The sequence below is a fragment of the Heterodontus francisci genome, chromosome 19 (genome assembly GCF_036365525.1).
Source record: "Heterodontus francisci isolate sHetFra1 chromosome 19, sHetFra1.hap1, whole genome shotgun sequence".
NCBI classification, from domain to species: Eukaryota; Metazoa; Chordata; class Chondrichthyes; order Heterodontiformes; family Heterodontidae; genus Heterodontus; species Heterodontus francisci.
The window spans coordinates 58660489-58680325 of NC_090389.1; the positions used below are offsets into that span (position 1 = coordinate 58660489).

At 47.2% G+C, this 19837-nt stretch overlaps 1 protein-coding gene across 1 annotated transcript in view; it reads right to left on the reverse strand.

Moving 5' to 3' along the window:
- cacna2d3a (calcium channel, voltage-dependent, alpha 2/delta subunit 3a) overlaps positions 1 to 19837 on the reverse strand; it is a 705663-nt gene that overhangs the window by 414122 nt on the left and 271704 nt on the right. The window contains exon 8 of the mRNA XM_068052271.1: positions 17365 to 17478. Coding sequence (XP_067908372.1) covers positions 17365 to 17478 — 114 coding nt within the window. The remainder of the gene's footprint in view (positions 1 to 17364; positions 17479 to 19837) is intronic.

The following is a 19837-nucleotide window of genomic DNA, read 5'->3' on the forward strand; positions in this document are numbered from 1 at the left end:
TGAAATTAAAGGATCTTTATCTGAATGCACAAAGCGTCTGCAATAAGGTAGATGAACTAGTGACACAAACTGAAATTAATGGTTTATATCTAATTGCCATTACAGAGACATGATTACAAGGTGACCAAGATTGGGAAATAAGTATTCCAGGGTACACAATATTTTGAAAAGACAGACAGAACAGTGAAGGAGGAGGGGTAGCCTTGATAGTAAAGGATTTTTTAAAAATTTGTTTCGCGGGATGTGGGCATCACTGGCTAGGCCAACATTTGTTTCCTATCTCTAATTGCCCTTCAGAAGGCGGTGGTGAGCTGCCTTCTTGAACCGCTGCAGTCCATCTGGTCCGGGTACGCCCACAGTGCTGTTAGGGAAGGGAGTTCCAGGATTTTGATCCAGAGACTGTGAAGGAACGGCGAAACATTTTCAAGTCAGGATGGTGTGTGGCTTGGAGGGGAACTTGTAGATGGTGGTGTACCTACGCGTCTGCTGCCCTTGTTCTTCTCGGTGGAAGGGGTTGCAGGTTTGGAAGGTGCTGTCGAAGGAGGCGTGGTGAGTTGCTGCAGTGCATCTTGTACATGGTACACACTGCTGACACTGTGCGTTAGTGATGGAGGGAGTGAATGTTTAAGGTGGTGGATGGGGTGCCGATAAAATGGGTTGCTTTGTCCTGGATGGTGTTGAACTTCTTGAGTGTTGTTGGAACCGCACTCATCCAGACAAATGGAGAGTATTCCATCACACTCCTGACTTGTGCTTTGTAGATGGCAGACAGGCTTTGGGGAGTCAGGAGGAGGGGCGCTGCAGAATTCCCAGCTTTCCCTGCTCTTGTAGCCACAGTATTTATATGGCTATTCCAGTTCAGTTTCTGGTCAATGGTAACCCCCAGGATGTTGACAGTGGGGAATTCAGCGATGGTAATGCTGTTGAATGTCAAGGGGAAATGGTTAGATTCTCTCTTGCTGGAGATCATTACCTGGCACTTGTGTGGCTCCAATGACATAAGGGCATTAGTGAGAAAGGACCTCAGCTCAGAAGATCATGAAGTAGAATCAGTATGGGTGGAGATTAGGAAAACGCTGGTGAGAGTAGTTTATAAGCCCCCTAACAGTAGTTATACTGTTGGGAAGAGCATTGAACAAGAAATTATTGGAGCCTGTAACAAAGGCAATGTAATAAATGTGGAGGCCTTTAATTTTCATATAGACTGTACCAGTCAAATGGGCAAGGGTGGTCTAGAAGATGAGTTTGTGGAATATTTTTGTGACAGTTTCCTGGAGCAATACATTGTGGAACCAAATAAGAATAAAGCTATTTTAGATTTATTATTGTGTAATGGGGCAGGGTTTATTAGTAATCTCTTAGTAAAAGATCCACTGGGAAATAGCGATCATTATACAATAGAATTCCATGTTATGTTTGAAAGTGGCGGGCAGCCATAAAGGCGGGGCTAAAGTGTGGCGAGTCGAAGAGACTTAGTAGTTGGCAGGAAAAAAGACAGAGGCGCAAGGGGAGAGCCAACTGTGTAACAGCCCCGACAAACAAATTTCTCTGCAGCACCTGTGGAAGAGCCTGTCACTCTAGAATTGGCCTTTATAGCCACTCCAGGCGCTGCTTCACAAACCACTGACCACCCCCAGGCGCTTATCCATTGTCTCTCGAGATAAGGAGGCCAAAGAGACTCCAATCACAAACAAGAAACTTAAACAAAGTCAATTACATAGGTATGCAGAGACAGCTGGCTGAGGTTGATTGGATAAGTAGACTAAAAGATATGGCAGTAAATAAACAGTGGAAAACATTTTTTAAAAATTCAAAATACAAAAATACATTCCATTGAAAAATAAAAACTCAGCAAAAAAGATCCATCTGTGGCTTACTCAGGAAGTTAAGGACAGTACTAGATTAAAAGAAGAGGCTAATAATGTTGCAAAGAATAGCAGCAAGTCTGAGGATCGGGAGTGTGTTAGAAACTAGCAAAGGGTCGCCAAAAAGTTGATAAAAAGCAAAAAAATAGAATGAAAGTAAACCAGCTGGGAATATTAAAACAGGTTGTAAGAGCTTTTACAAGTATATAAAAAGGAAGAGAGTAGCTAAGATAAACGTTGATCCCTTAGCAGCAGAGATAGTAAAGATTATTATGGGGAATGAGGAAATGACACAGACATTGAACAAATATTTTGTGTCTGTCTTCACAGTAGAAGTTATATACCAGAAATAGAAAGTTACCTAGGGGCTAAAAAGAGTGAGGAAATTAAGATAATTAACATTAATTAATAAAATATTGGAGAAGCTTAAGGGACTAAAATCTGACAAATCCCCAGGACCTGATGGCCTACATCCTAGGGTTCAAAGAGAGGTAGCTGCAGAGATAGTGGATGTGCTGGTTATGATTTTCCAAAATCCCCTGTTCCCAGTAGATTGGAAGTTAACAAATATAACACCACTATTCAAGAAAGGAAGGAGAAAGAAAGCCTGACATCAGTCATCGGGAAAGTGCTGGAATTTATTATGAAGGATGTCTTAATAAAGTAAATCATAGTATGATCAGGCAAAGTCAACACAGTTTTACAAAGGCAAATCATGTTTGACAAATTTATTAGAGTGTTTTGATGATGTAACTAGTAGGGTAGATAAAGGGGAACCAGTAGATATAGTATACCTGGATTTCCAAAAGGCATTCAATAACGCCCCACGCAAAAGGTTAATATACAAGATAAGGGCTCATGGAGTTGGGGGTAATATATTAGCATGGATACAGGATTGGTTAATGGACAGGAAACAAAGAGTAGGCATAAATGGGGCATTTTCAAGTTGGCAGGCTGTGACTAGTGGAGGGCCACAAGGATCAGTGCTGGGGCCTTAGCGATTTACAATCTATCTTAATGACTTAGATGAAGAGACAGAGAGTAACACATCTAGGTTTGTATGTGATACAAAGGTAGGAGGAAATGCAAGCTGTGAGGAGGACACAGAAAGGCTGCAAAGAGATATAGATAGGTTAAATGAGTAAGCAACAAGGTGGCAGATGGAGTATAGTGTGGGGTTATTCACTTTGGTAGTAAGAATAGAAAAGCAGAATATTTTTAAAAGGTGTGAAACTTGTAAATGTTGATGTTCAGAGAGACTTGGGTGTACTCATACAAGAAACACACAAAGTTAGCATGCAGATACAGCAAGCAATTAAGTAGGCAAATGGCATGTTGGCCTTAATTGCAAGGGTATTGGAGTACAAGAATAAAAAATGCTTGCTACAATTGTACAGGGCTTTGGTGAGAACACACCTGGAATACTGAGCTGAATTTAATGGGCCCCGAAAGATGGATTCGGAGGCGGGGGCCCATAGAATTGCAACTGGAAACAGAGCAGAGGGCCCGTTGCCTTCCTATTACACCAGAATTTAGTTGGGGGGTGGAATAGGCGGAGGCTGGCCTTCAACCCAGAGGCCAAATGAGGCCCTTAAGGAGGCCTATTATCAGCCACTTAAGGGCCTCTTCCCACCACCGCTGGAATGAAGCCAGCAGCCGAGGGGCCTCCGCCAAGTGGGAAGGTCAGCCAGTAAAATGAGGCAACCCCCCAGCAGCTTGGGGGAGGGGGGGGGAAGGGCCTCCTCTGTAGGCAATCTTAACCTGCCACCTCACTGAACCTTCTCCCCTGCACTGAACACCCATCTTCCCTCCCCCCATTGCTGCGGACTGCCAGTCTGGCTCCGGCGACCCGCCTCATTTAGCTTGGGTCTGGGTCTCAGGTATTGGGCCTGGTTTCAAGGCCTCTTGTAGTGCCCACAGAAGCCACCGCTCCCATGGCGCTGCCACTACTACTAAGCTACCAGCCCTGTGATTGGCCGGCGGCTCTTCGAGGTGGGATCCCCATCTTTAAAGGGATGGGAAGCCCGGCACCAGGCTGTTAAATAGAGCCTGGGGGACCTCCAACAGGCTGAGGCGGGAATCACAACCCCTGCATGGCCGGATGCCAGGAACACCTCTGGCTCCACTAAATCTTGCCCACTTTGTGCAGTTTTGGTCTCCAAATTTAAGAAAGGATATATTTGCACTGGAGGTGGCACAGCGAAGGTTCACTAGATTGGTCCCTGGGATGTTAGGGTTGTCATCCTATGATGACAGGCTGTGTAAACTGGGCATATATTCTCTAGGGTTTAGAAGAATGAGAGGTAATCTCATTGAAACGTACAAGAATCTGAGGGGGCTTGACAGGGTGGAGACTGAGAGGTTGTTTCTGTTGGCTGGGGAACCTAAAACATGGGGCACAGTCTCAGGAAAAGGACTGAAATGAGGAAAATTAATTTACTCAAAGGGTTGTGAATCTTTGAAATTCTCTACCCCATAGGGGAGTGGATGCTCCATCGTTGAATATATTTAAGGCTAGGATAGACAGATTTTTGGTCTCTCGGGGAATCAAAGGATATAGGGAGCAGGCAGAAAAATGGAGTTGAAGCCAAAGATCAGCCATGATTGTACGGAGTAGCAGAGTAGGCTCAACTGGCCATGTGATCTACTCTTGCTCCTATTTCTTATGTTTGCATTCCAGGATGATCCGAGAACAGCGAGCAGTTTTGGCAGATGAAAGCATAGTGCTTTATGTGATCCAGGCAGATCTGGCAGTGAATGGCTAAACCAGTTGTCCGACATATCCATTCATGTCTGCGTCCCTTGGGCTTAAGGGAGCGGAAATGAGGGCTATACTCGGAGGAATTGCTAAGGTGCACGAGAGTAATGGTTTTAATGGGGACTAGGGCATCAAAGGTGGAGCTGGGGTGTACTTGAGCATATCAGCAGCTGCAGAAATGTTGTGGTGAATGAGGGCGAAAGGCTAGACAGTTGGTATTCTGAAAGTGAATTGGAAGGAAGTTTTTTCCAGGGGCGGACACAAAAGGAAGTAGAATTCAAAGAGGCAAGGTGGAGGGGTGGAGAGCGATATAAGGAGGTGACATAATGGCTGGAATTTTATTGGCTCCCAACAAGTGGGCTAGTGGCGGGCAGGTGGCATAAAATTTAGTGGGAGGTGGGGGGGGGGGGGGCGGGGGAGGGGGGGTGGGGCAGTTCCTGACCCCCTCCCGCCTCCACTGCAATTTTAGACAAGGCAGCGGCGGTGAGACACGGCCTGCCAGCCCCAGGCCAATCAAGGCCCTTAACTGGCCAATTAACTGCCACTTAATGCCTCCTTCCGCCACCGCAAGTATTTTACCCTTGGTGGCCAGATGGCACAGGCCCCAAGAACTCCGCCTGGTAAAACCAGGCAGCCTTCTTGCGGGCTAGGGGACCCCTCTTGATCATGCCAAGGAGGGCTGCTTCTGCAGCCCCACTTGGCCCCAAAGCACAACACTCACCCCACCCCCCCACCCACAACTTACCCCTTGCCTCATCAGGCCTGGCCGATTGTCTCTGCTCTCAGTGGCGATGCTAGGACTAAGAGCTGCCGGCCCACTGATTGGCCGGCAGCTCCATTAGGTGGGACTTCTTGCTTCAAGAAGGTGGAAATCCCACCCAAGACTAATTTAAATGCCTGGAGAGAGTAAAATCCCGGCCTGGCTCCCCAGGCCCAGCGGAGAGGGATTCACCACCATCTTTTCACTGAAGTATAAGCCTACATTATGCGTTCAAGTCTCTAGAATGAGGCTAAAACTCACAAGTTTCTGTTTCAGAGGCAAGATTGCTAGCACTGAGCCAAAGCTGACAACATCTAGCCTCTCAATCATATTGTTCATCTTCAGCTAGACTGGGTATGCAGCAGGTGGTGAGGGAACCAACAAGAGGGGAAAACATACTGGACCTCGTCCTCACCAATCTGCCTGCCGCAGATGCATCTGTCCATGACAGTATTGGTAGGAGTGACCACCACACAGTCCTTGTGGAGATGAAGTCCTGCTTTCACATTGAGGATACCCTCCATCGTGTTGTGTGGCACTACCACCATGCTAAATGGAATAGATTTCGAACAGATCTAGCAATGCATCCATGAGGCGCAGTGGGCCGTCAGCAGCAGCAGAATTGTACTCAACTACAATCTATAACTTCATGGCCCGGTATATCCCCCACTCTACCATTACCATCAAGCCAGGAGACCAACCTTAGTTCAATGAAGAGTGCAGGAGGGCATGCCAGGAGCAGCACCAGGCATACCTCATACAGGTTGAAGTGTCAACCTGGTGAAGCTACAACACAGGACTATCTGCATGCCAAACTGCGTAAGCAGCATGCGATAGACAGAGCTAAGCGATCCATAACCAATGGATCAGATCTAAGCTCTGCAGTCCTGCCACATCCAGTCGTGAATGGTGGTGGACAATTAAAGAACTAACTGGAGGAGGTGGCTCCACAAATCTCCCCATCCTCAATGATGGGGGAGCCCAGCACATCAGTACGAAAGATAAGGCATTTGCAACAATCTTCAGCTAGAAGTGCCGAGTTGATGATCCATCTTGGCCTCCTCCTCACAGATGCCAGACTTCAGCCAATTCAATTCACTTCGCGTGATATCAAGAAACGACTGAAGGCACTAGATACTGCAAAGGCTATGGGCCCTGACAATATTCCGGCAATAGTACTGAAGACCTGTGCTTCAGAACTTACCGCACCCCTAGCCAAGCTGTTCCAGTACAGCTACAACACTGGCATCTACCCGGCAATGTGGAAAATTGCCCAGGTATGTCCTGTGCACAAAAGCAGGACAAGTCCAATCCGGCCAATTACCGCCCCATCAGCCTACTCTCAATCATCAGTAAAGTGATGGAAGGTGTCATCAAAAGTGCCATCAAGCGGCACTTGCTTAGCAATAACCTGGTCAGTGACGCTCAGTTTGGGTTCCGCCAGGGCCACTCAGATTCTGACCTCATTACAGCCTTGGTTCAAACATGGACAAAAGAGCTGAACTCAAGAGGTGAGGTGAGGTGAGAGTGACTGCCCTTGACATCAAGGCAGCATTTGACTGAGGATGGCATCAAGGAGCCCTAGCAAATTAAGGTAAATGGGAATCAGGGGGACAACCCTCCACTGCCTGGAGTCATACCTAGCACAAAGGAAGATAGTTGTGGTTGTTGGAGGTCAATCATCTGAGCTCCAGGACATCACTGCAGAAGTTCCTCAGGCTAGTGTCCTAGGCCCAACCACCTTCAGCTGCTTCATCAATGACCTTCCTTCAATCATAAGGTCAGAAGTGGGGATGTTTGCTGATGATTGCACAATGTTCAGCACATTCATGACTCCTCAGATACTGAAGCAGTCCATGTAGAAATGCAGCAAGACCTGGACAATATCCAGGCTTGGGTTGATAAGTAGCAAATAACATTCGTGCCACACAAGTGCCAGGCGTTGACCATATCCAAGAAGAGAGAATCTAACCATCTCCCTTTGACATTCACTGGCATTACCATCGCTGAATCCCCCACTATCAACATCCTAGGGGCTACCATTGACCAGAAACTGAACTGGAGTAATCATATAAATACCATGGCTACAAGAGCAGGTCAGAGGCTAGGAATCCTGTGGCGAGTAACTCACCTCCTGACTCCCCAAATCCTGTACACCATCTACAAGGCACAAGTCAGGAGTGTGATGGAATACTCTCCACTTGCCTGGATGGGTGCAGCTCCAACAACACTCAAGAAGCTCAACACCATCCAGGACAAAGCAGCCCGCTTGATTGGCACCCCATCTACAAACATTCACTCCCTCCACCACCGACGCACAGTGGCAGCAGTGTGTACCATCTACAAGATGCACTGCAGCAATGCACCAAGGCTCCTTCGACAGCACCTTCCAAACCCGCGACCTCTACCAACTAGAAGGACAAGGGCAGCAAATGCAAGGGAACACCACCACCTGCAAGTTCCCCTCTAAGTCACACACCATCCTGACTTGGAACTATATCACCGTTCCTTCACTGTCGCTGGGTCAAAATCCTGGAACTCCCTTCCTAACAGCACTGTAGGTGTACCTACCCCACATGGACTGCAGCGGTTCAAGAAGGCAGCTCACCACCACCTTCTCAAGGGCAATTAGAGATGGGCAATAAATGCTGGCCTGGCCAGTGACGCCCACACCCCATGAATGAATTAAAAAATCAAAGTAATTCATGACAACGCTACTTCATCGGACAACGTCATCAGGATGCGCCGCGGTGCGCACATGCGCAGACGGTCTCATGCCCCCTGCGCATGCGCTGCGGTCCGGCGTACCAGGACCGCTTTGCGCATGCGCAGACGACGTCATCGCGTTATTTCGTCTTCCTCGCCGACGCGCCAGTTTGGCCTCTGCGCATGCGTCAAAGCTTCGGCGCGACTTTTTGAAAGTGGAAGGAGGGGAGGTTTCGTCGGGCATTTTCTCTGAATTATTTATTCGTTTTGGAGACTTGCTTCATTTTTATTTGACACAGGAGATTGTTCCAAGGTAAGTTGCTCTGCCTTTGCAAGTTGCTCTGAAAACATTTCCATTGTCTGGGCCACCGCATGTTCTTCAGTCCCTGTTGTGAGTTGTTCTGAAAACATTTCCATTGTCTGGGCCACCACATGTTCTCCAGCCCCTGTTGTGAGTTGCTCTGAAAACATTTCCATTGTCTGGGCCACCGCATGTTCTCCAGTCCCTGTTGTGAGTTGCTTTGAAAACATTTCCATTGTCTGGGCCACCGCATGTTCTCCAGTCCCTGTTGTGAGTTGCTCTGAAAACATTTCCATTGTCTGGGCCACCGCATGTTCTCCAGTCCCTGTTGTGAGTTGCTCTGAAAACATTTCCATTGTCTGGGCCACCGCATGTAACAGGATGAAGGCACAGTGACTGTGATTTCTGGCGCCAAACAGTACACACTGCAGATACATGATGGCCAGGCTACCTGCAGCTGCATCTTCTCCATTCAGACTTTGTTGCCCTGCAAACATGCTGTTGTTGTGCAGAGGCATCTGGGTCTGCCTTTGGACAGGCTCGCCCCCAATTGTCGCTGGCGTGCATCTCAGACACCAACGACGACAGGCATGGCTGCTGCCATTGTGATTACAGAGGAACAGCCAAGGCCCCTCAGCCACAATGAAAAATACCGCTTGCTTTCAGATCAATTGTACCAGCTACAACAGGCCGTTCTGCAGAGTGGAACGGCAGCATTCATGAGGAGAATGGACTGGCTGCGGCAACAGACTCTCCGCTGGCAGCAAGGACTGGCTGATGAGATGGAGCCATTTACTATGCCCAACAATTGCCCGGAAGCACCTTCGGATGGAGGTGGCCGCGCGCTGGACATCAGTCACGTGTCACAAACCCTGGATCCTGAGCGTCTCACCCCCTGGCCTAATGATCTGATGGACCATACATATGCCTGCCTGTTCAAATCTCCACTTCCCCTACCTGCGGTACCCTCTCCTTGCTGCTCAGTTACACAGTCACCTGCTCCTACACCCATCAGGGCAGTGCACATGGACACACAGTTACCTGCTCCTACACCCATCAGGGCAGTGCTCATGGGCACACAGTCACCTGCTCCTACACCCATCAGGGCAGTGCACATGGACACACAGCCACCTGTTTCCCCATCCGACGTTGAAACAACCATGCAGAGCCTTGTGAGACTCCGCAATTGCCAGTTGCTGCCTGTCAAGCAGAGAGGGCGTCCAAAGGGGTCAAGCACTTGGGGAACATTCAGCAAGAAGAGACTGAGCACTAAACGAAACAAGCATGCCGTGTCCAGTGGTAGCACAAATGTGAATGCTCTTGCTGTGAACACAACTGGTGATAGTAGTAGGCAGGATTAAATGGGAATGGATGGAAAGACGCACGAGTAACATAACCACTGGCAGGGAACTGCTGGGCTAAATGGCCAGCTTTATGTTCATAGCCCAAAACAAATGTGCTGCTTTTCCAGCACCCTCACATCATTCATGTTTTCCCTGAGAGCAGCATTGAACCATCACGAGATAGGGGCAATAACATCATCCTGCCTCCTACAGCTGAGGTGGGTACTAAGTGATTCATTGGCGGTGTTATCAGTACATGCCTTTACCGCAGAACACAAAGCATGCTCAACAGTAATTTCATTGGAGGGAGGGAAGCTCTGACACTGATGTTCTTTCCTTATTTTCTTTCATGTAAAACGTGCCCTTGAGAAAACCATCCTTGACACTTAAGGACGGCATTCAAGCAAAGGAGGCAGTGCAGGAGAGGACGCAAGGATGTGCTGATTCCTGCATCTGAGGTGGGTAATAAGTGCTTCATTGGCGACGTTATCAATTGGTGCCTTCACTGCAGAACTTAAAAAGGTGTGCGCAACAGTAATTTCAGTGGATGGAGGGAGGCAAGCTCTGACTCTGATTTGCTTTATTTCTTTTCATGTAAAACATGCCGTCGAGAAAACAATCCTTGAGACTTAACGTCAGCATTCAAGCAACGAAGGCAACTAGATCATGCTGCGGAGCTCATCACGATGTGGAAAGGAACATTGCATTTATGGATGAATTGGAAATGCACATTGGGATGCGCTTGGGGAGCATTCACCAAGAATAGACTGAGCTCAGACTCTTGTGACTTTGCCTTCTTCACATGGACAATACAGTAGTGGAATAGAGAGCCAAGCTTTTATTCACCACAAGGCTCTCCAGGAACAATCTCTTTAGCTGTGCATAGCAGAGACTTGGCCTGTCTGTCTAACGGGAATGCTGGACACAACACTCATGTATCCATGCACAGCAGTTCCTCGGATACTTAATGAACTTAATAAAACTTTTCAATAATTAAACCCAGAATTGTTGAGGTTTTGTTTTGCATGCTATTTCCCCGATTTTGCAACTGCACTTCAGATATTCAACTATGGTGGGGGGGGGGGGGGGGGGGTACAGGGAGGGGTGGGTGAAGAGGGGGAGGGGTGGGGAGAGGGAGCATGCAAAATGCAGGGACCAAACAGTTGCAATGCCTGAAGTACTGAGGAGAAGTAGAGAAAGCAACTGGGTAGGGGAGAAAGCAACTGGATTGGGCATCCGCAGCTGGAGGGAACGGCTGAATGGAGAGGGCCGGAAGCGAGAGGCCGTAGAGAGCCGCGGGGAGCGAGCGTGCGAAGACCTTGGTGTCACCGGGTCCAGGGACTGGCCGGTAAGTCTTTTGCTGTTGTGTTTATGGCGCATGCACAGAAAAAGGCACTCCTCTTCCGTTCCGCTGCTCCCCCCCCCCCCACTCTCTCACCTTCCTCCCTCTCCCCCCAGCTCTCCCCCTCCCCCTTCCTTACCCCTCCCTCTCCCTCTTTCACCCCCTCCCCCTTTCTCTCCCTCTTTCTCCCCCTCTCCCTCTTTCTCCCCTCTCCCTCTTTCTCCCCCTCCCTCTCCCTCTTTCTCCCCCTCCCTCTCCCTCCCCCTCCCTCTCCCTCTTTCTCCCCCCCTCCCTCTCCCTCTTTCTCCCCCTCCCCCTTCCTTACCTCTCCCTCTTTCTCCCCCTCTCCCCTCCCTCTTTCTCCCCCTCTCCCCTCCCTCTTTCTCCTCCCCTCCCTCTTTCTCCCCCCCTCTCCCTCCCCCCACTCCCCGGCACCGCTACCGCTGGTCTCCCCGCGCTGGTCTCCCCGGCCCCCGCGCTGCTGTCCCCGGCCCCCGCGCTGATCTCCCCGGCCCCCGCGCTGCTCTCCCCGGCCCGCTCCACTCTCTCACTCCGGCCATTGTTTTCTGCCACGTGTTTGTTAGGTTTCATCTCTGTGATTTTTTGAGCAGCGCCATCTTTAGTCCTGGCAGCTGCAACAGTCGCAGGCTGTGACGTTATCGTGGCACATGCTGTATCTGCGCATGTGCCAAAACAGCGCCACCTACCGATCGCGTTGTCAACAATTGCGGTCTTAAAAAATAGCTGAGCCCTGTACATTCTATGGTGCCAAATTGCCTATAACCTAATTCCCTTCTTTGTCTGAGTTTTTGATCGTTTCATAACTATATGAATGATAAGAATCTAATAGTAATCCCATATTTGGCCATCTGTTCCATCTAAGATTAAATTCCCTACTGTCCTTTCCCAGAAAACATAGGAACATAGGAGCAGGAGTAGGCCATTCAGCCCATCGAGCCTGCCCTGCCATTCAATATGATCATGGCTGATCATCCACTTCAATGCTTTTTTCCCCACACTATCCCCATATCCCCTTATGTCATTTGTATTTAGAAATCTGTCAATCTCTGCTTTAAACATACTCAATGACTGAGCTTCCACAGCCCTCTGGGGTACAGAATTCCAAAGATTCACAATCCTCTGAGTAAAGAGATTTCTCCTCACCTCTGTCCTAAGTGGCGTCTCCCTTATTTTGAAATTGTGTCCCCGGTTTATAGACTCCCCAAACAGGGGAAACATCTTAGCCGCATCTACCCTGTCTATCCCTTTAAGTATTTTATGGGTTTCAATGAGACAAGTCAGTGATTTCTTAAATAGGAAGTAGTCATTTTCTCAAAATTGTTGGTTTCAGAAACATATGAATAATAGGATTCTATCAATAACTCTCCCACACAGAAATAAAACACAGACTACTCATCTGTAACTTCATTATTGCTCATAGGCTAGAATCACTGGTTTTACTGTAGGTTATCATTAGGGGCTTTGCTGAGGGCTGGCATGATGGGTGAGTTGCCTGGTGACAGAGCAGGGAAGAAGAGCAACCAGGGAACTGCTGCTGTGATTGAGATAAAAGCTGGGCTGTTAGCTAGCGTTTAATAGTTGGGATCAGAGGAAGTGGAAATGAAGATTGCTAACAAAGTTCATAGAAGTGTTGCCATCGAGGGTTAAGCGGAAGAAGAGATGTGCTGGAAAGTACAAAAATGTTTATTATCTTGTTTTCTTTACATTTGAGTGAGTAAATTGCTAGATTTGCAAATGATTGTTGTAAAAAGCCATCTGGTTCACTAATGTCCTTTAGGGAAGGAAATCTGCGGTCTTTACCTGGTCTGGCCTACATGTGACTCCAGACTCACAGCAATGTGGTTGACTATTAAATGCCCTCTGAAATGGCCTAGCAAGCCATTCAGTTGTACCTAACCGCTACGAAGTCAATAAAACAGAATGAAACCGGACGGAAACCTGGCATTGACCTAGGCACCGGAAACGACAATGCAAACACAGCCCTGTCGACCCTGCAAAGTCCTCCTTACTAACTGGGGGCATGTGCCAAAGTTGGGAAAGCTGTTCCACAGACTAGTCAAGCACCAGTCTGACATAGTCATACTCACCGAATCATACCTCACAGACAATGTCCCAGACACTGCCATCAACTTCCCCGGGTATTGTCCTGTCCCACCAGCAGGACAGACCCACCAGAGGTGGTGGCACAGTGGTATAAGGTAGGGAGGGAGTTGCTATGGGAGCCCTCAACATCGACTCCGGAACCCATGAGGTCTCATGGCATCAGATCAAACATGGGTAAGGAAACCTCCTGCTGATTAGCACCTACCGCCCTCCCTCAGCTGATGAATCAGTACTCCTCCATATTGAAAACCACTTGGAGGAAGCACTGAGGGTGGCAAGGGCGCAGAATGAACTCTGGGTGGGGGATTTCAATCTCCATCACCAAGAGTGGCTCGGTAGCACCACTACTGATTGAGCTGGCTAAGTCCTAAAGGACATTGCTGCTAGACTGGGTCTGTGGCAGGTGGTGAAGGAACCAACAATACTTGACCTCGTGCTCACCAATCTGCCTGCCGCACGTGTATCTGTCCATGACAGTATTAATAGGGGTGACTACCACACAGTCCTTGTGGAGACAAAGTCCCGACTTCACATTGAGGATACCCTCCATCGTGTTGTGTGGCACTACCACCATGCTAAATGGGATAGATTTCAAAAAGATCTAGCAATGCAAAACTGGGCATCCATGAGGCGCTCTGGGCCATCAGCAGCAGCAGAATTGTACTCAACCACAATCTGTAACCTCATGGCCCAGCATATCCCCCACTCTACCATTACTGTCTAGCCGGGAACCAACCCTGGTTCAATAAAGAGTGCAAGAGGGCATGCCAGGAGCAGCACCAGGCATACCTCAAAATGAGGTATCAACCTGGTGAAGCTACAGCACAGGACTACTTGCATGCCAAACTGTGTAAGCAGCATGCGATAGACAGAACTAAGCGATCCCATAACCAACAGATCAGATCTAAGCTCTGCAGTCCTGCCACATCCAGCTGTGAATGGTGGTGGATAATTAAACAACTAACTGGAGGAGGTGGCTCCACAAATATCCCCATCCTCAATGATGGGGGAGCCCAGCACATCAGTGAGAATGATAAGACTGAAGCATTTGCAACAATCTTCAGCCAGAAGTGCCAAGTTGATGATCCATCTTGGCCTCCTCCCGAAGTCCCCAGCATCACAGATGCCAGACTTCAGCCAATTCGATTCACTCCCCGGATATCAAGAAACAACTGAAGGCACTGGATACTGCAAAGGCTATGGGCCCTGACAATATCCCAGCAATAGTACTGAAGACCTGTGCTCCAGAACTTGCTGCGCCCCTAGCCAAGCTGTTCCAGTACAGCTACAACACTGGCATCTACCCTGCAATGTGGAAATTTGCCCAGGTCTGTCCTGTACACAAAAAGCAGGACAAGTCCAACCCAGCCAATTACTGCCCCATCTCAGTCTACTCTCAATCATCAGTAAAGTCATGGAAGGTGTCGCCAACAGTGCTATCAAGCGGCACTTGCTTAGCAATAACCTGCTTAGTGACACTCAGTTTGGGTTCCGCCAGGGCCACTCAGCTCCTGACCTCATTACAGCCTTGGTTCAAACATGGTCAAAAGAACTGAACTCACGAGGTGAGGTGAGAGTTACTGCCCTTGACATCAAGGCAGCGTTTGACCAAGTATGGCATCAAGGAGCCCTAGTAGAACTGGAGTCAATGGGAATTAGGGGGAAAACTCTCCACTGGTTGGAGTCATATCTAGCCCAAAGGTAGATGGTTGTGGTTGTGGTTGTTGGAGGTGAATCATCTCAGCTCCAAGACATCATTGCAGGAGTTCCTCAGGGTAGTGTCCTAGGCCCAACCATCTTCAGCTGCTTCATCAATGACCTTCCTTCAATCATAAGGTCAGAAGTGGGGATGTTCGCTAAAGGCCTGCTTAGGTCGGGACAAGGAACCCGACCCAAACCCGACCGATCCACAGCGGACCCAAGCCCAACCCGGCCCAAGTCCAACCAACTTCACCCCGAGCCCGAGCCTGACCCCACTCGACCCGACCCAAGCCCAACCCGACCATCCATTTACTTACCTTCCGACTGGGAAGCTCCACGAAGCTTCAGCGTATGCATGATGACGTCATAGTGACGTCACCCGCTCACCACGCAGATTCGGTTTTGTCCCGGACTCCCAGCTCAGGTAAGTTTTTTATTTTTAATACCTACCGGCAGAGCACTTACCGTGTGTGTCTGGCCCAACCCGACCCGAGCAGGACCCTGACTCGGCCTGATCTGACCCGAGCACGACCCGGACTCGGCCCGACCCAAGCCCGAAAACCGGACCCAGAAGAGGGGCCTGACTCAACCCAAACCCGACACATGTCGTCGGGTCCCGTCAGATTCGGGTCAGGTAGCAGGCCTTTAATGTTTGCTGATGATTGCACAATGACCAGTACCATTCGTGACTCCTCAGATACTAAATCAGTCCGTATAGAAATGCCAGTATCCAACAATATCCAGGCTTGGGCTGATAAGTGGCAAGCGCCATACAAGTCCCAGACAATGGCCATCTCCAACAAGAGAGAATCTAACCATCTCCCTTTGACATTCAATGGCATTACCATCGCTGAATCCCCCACTAACAACATCCTAGGGTCTACCATTGACCAGAAACTGAACTGGAGTAGCCATGTAAATACCATGGCTGCAAGAGCAGGTCAGAGGCTAGGAATCCTGCGGTGAGTAATTCACCTCCTGACTCCCCAAAGCCTGTCCACTATCTACAAAGCACAAGTCAGGAGTGCGATGGAATACTCTCCACTTGCCTGGATGGGTGCAGCGCCAACAACACTCAAGAAGCTCGACACCATCCAGGACAAAGCAGCCCGCTTGATTGGCACCCCATCCACAAACACTTAAACCCTTCACCACCGACGCACAGTGGCAGCACTGTGTACTATCTACAAGATGCACTGCAGCAACACACCAAGGCTCCTTAGACAGCACCTTCCAAACCTGCGACCTCTACCAACTAGAAGGACAAGGGCAGCAAATGAATGGGAAGTTCACCTGCAAGTTCCCCTCCAAGTCACACACCATCCTGACTTGGAACTATATTGCCATTCCTTCACTGTTGCTGGGTCAAAATCCTGGAACTCCCTTCCTAACAGCACAGTTGGTGTCCCTACCTCACATGGACGTCACCAGTTCAAGAAGGCAGCTCACCATCACCTTCTCAATTAGGGATGGGCAATAAATGCTGGCCTAGCCAGCGACGCCCACATCCCATGAATGAATAAAAAAAATGTTCACATTTCTCAAAAGTAAAACAGCTTTTTAGCAGCTTGTGGCGTGTGAAACTCACCATCAGTACAGGGACATCCTCAATGATCAGGTAAGATTAAAAATTTGTGAGCCAAAAATCCAACAAGAAGAAACCAAGATACACTAATGATTTTGATTAATGCCCAGTATTTTGATTGTCATGTGATTCACAAACAGAAAGAGAGAATTTTGATTATTATTTCAAAATTAGGAAAATATATTCTATAGAGCTGAGGCATCATTAATGCATATGAATACCACACTAGAGGAAGGGTGTGATTGCAATACAGAGGGTGCAGAGGAGATTCACCAGGATGTTGCCTGGGCTGGAGCATTTCAGCTATGAAGAGAGACTGGATAGGCTGGGGTTGTTTTCCTTGGAGTGGAGAAGGCTGAGGGGGGACCTGATTGGGGTATACAAAATTCTGAGGGGCATTGATAGGATAGATAGAAATAAACTTTTTCCCTTCGCGGAGAGATCAATAACTAGGAGGTATAGATTTAAGGTAAGGGGCAGGAGGTTTCGAGGGGAGTTGAGGAGGAATTTTTTCACCCAGAGGATGGTTGGAATCTGGAACACACTGCATGAAGTGGTGGTAAAGGCAGGAACACTCACAACATTCAAGAAGCATTTAGATGAACACTTGAATACAAGGCTACGGGCCAAGTGTGGGGAAATGGGATTAGTTAGGACGGATGCTTGATGGTCGGCCCAGGCGCGTTGGGCCGAAAGGCCTGTTTCTGTGCTGTAAAACTCTATGACTCTGACTTTATGACCATTTTCCGCATAGCACTGACTGATACATTCTTTAATGTTTTGATACCACACAAGTGAAGAAGAATTCTGTTGTCAGTACAGGCATTTGTATCAGGATTACAGAACCCTAACATATGATGTAAAACATTTGCAACTTACCTTTCGATCTGGCCAGTTGTATTTTGCAAATATTGTATCATAAGTATCCACAGCTCCATCAGTCACCAGCATAATAGCTTGGCTGCAAGTGCTTCCATGACCTGTGTTGTTAAACTAGGAAAAACAGAACACAGAAAGAGAGAGTATTGTTAGAATAACTATTTCTTACATGAAGAGATATGTGCACCATCTTCTGCACAAAATGTTCTTCACATATTTAACAACCCACATCCAGGATGTTTCTTGTGTTTTTCTTCAGTTTATATGAGCCAGGCAGTTTGAACAGGTTGCATTGTTCTTCTGTTGATTATAAAGGGAAACAAAGAATCCAGATGAATGGCCCTCTTGTGCTTACTGTTTATGCTGGGATATGTCATAAAGTCTCTTTTGCTTTGTTTCATTTATCACTATTTATTTTGAAAGGGATGAAGCAGACTTTTAAAAAATCCATTTTTATTCACAAGTCTTATCTTTTAAAGTCAATAATTCCCTTTGAGCATTGTAACTATTGATCTGCCACGGTTATCAAAAGTTAAGTCTACAGAGCTGTGAGGTAATTAACGAAGGAAAATCCAAAGGTCCCTTAGGCTGAGCAATTATTTCCTTTCAGGATTCACTTTAAGATATGGAAGGCTTTATAGTATTAGGATACGGTGTTTTATAATGATAGAAGCATTATAACAGGTAACTCGGAATGCATTATCTTTCTGCTGAGTTGGAGAAATCATAATTGAGAAACATAGTTAAGCCCAAATCTTCCCTCACTATCCTCCACATATAGAGTCATTGAGTCATTTACAGCACAGAAGGTGGTAATTCGGCCCATCGAGTCCATGCTGGACATACATTTTCTGTGTAGATTAATGAATAATGATTGGGAGCCAGGACTACAGCTGATATTCTCACCTTCCTATTTCGCTGAGAAAAGCAGGGGCCCTTTGTCACTCCAACTTGCATCAGCAAACTCAACACCAACCTGGCATGGAACTTGGGACTGTTCCATCTGTGTGCTTAAGTAGCACACTTTATGCTGCATTCAGCAACGGGGTCAACTCTCAAGACATATCAGGGATGTATTTGTGCTTTGCATGGATTAGAGCAAAAATATTAATAAAACTGTAACATATTGTACATCTAGCAAGGCACTATAGGAGTAATTTTGTAAGATGTATTCAGTGTAAAGCCTTGCTAGGAAAACAAATTGGAGACTCAGTCCTGTAACATTACAGGCCAACTTTGACCTGCAGTCTCATCTCATGAGATTCTACATCAGAAGCCTTACCTATCAAAATGGCCCCTTATATGCACCACCAAGGCTTGAGTACTGCATTAACAGAGGTGCGTGCCATTCTTTGAATGAGATATTAAACTAAGGCTCTATCTGCTTAAGTAGATGTTGAGGTAGACAGTAAGACCCCATGGCACCACTCAAAGAAGACCAGTGAGTTCTCCTGGAGTTCCAGCCAACCAGGACTTTGACCTTCAGGATTGGCTGATGGATGCAAGTGCTTGTTTTCAATCTTTTTTGTAACCCTAGAGAAATTGAGACATATGGGCTAGTGGGCAGTTTTTAAAAAATGTTCTTGGGGAATGTATTATATTACTCATCCATACCCGCCCAGACAGCGTTAAAGATCAACCATGTTGTGTAGCATTGGAGCCATAAATAGGCCAGACTGTGTAGGTGGTGGCTGGTATCTTCCCCAAAGGAGATTAAGTGAACAAATTGTGTGTGTTATATGCATAAATATTCAGCAGCTTTCAAGATTGTCAGATTCATTGCATTTCATTTCATAATGTACTAATGTTGGATTTGGGCTCATAACCTCTGTGTGGTTAGTCGAGTACCGCAAGTGTAATGTTGCTGTACTGCTTGTTGCAGTACTGCTAGAGGTGCTTAGCAAAGTGGTTTTGTTACAAAAATGATGACATACAATACAAATTATGGTAATTAATGTACTACTTTTACAGGACTCACTGTACATTGGCACTATATTAGCTTGTAATTTATTTAAATAGACTTTTTCTGATGGCAACCAGCCCTATTAGGATTGACTGGACAATTGGTTAGTTTAGTATGAAATTTGCTGTATGTTCCTCCAGATGGCAGTAATACAGTTTCACATTATTCCATGTGGGATTTTAAAATGTGCTTTTGGGAAGTGAATAAGAAACAGGCCGATAGAGATTTTACCAATGCAGTTAATCCTCCATTGGTTCTAGGAGGTCCTCCAAATAATGGAAGAAATCATTTAACCTCTTTTTGAAAATGTTATAAATAAAATTCAACTCATCGAGTTAACATCAGTTAAAATCTCTGCCAACATATATATAGAAAGTTCCTTATATTAATGAGCCCAGGGGGTATGGGACCTGTTTACATTATAAATTTCAATGACAAGCATTCTGTGATGAACTACAATTAACTTCTAATGATTTATCATTTGGCATGAACATTTCAATGCATTCTGAC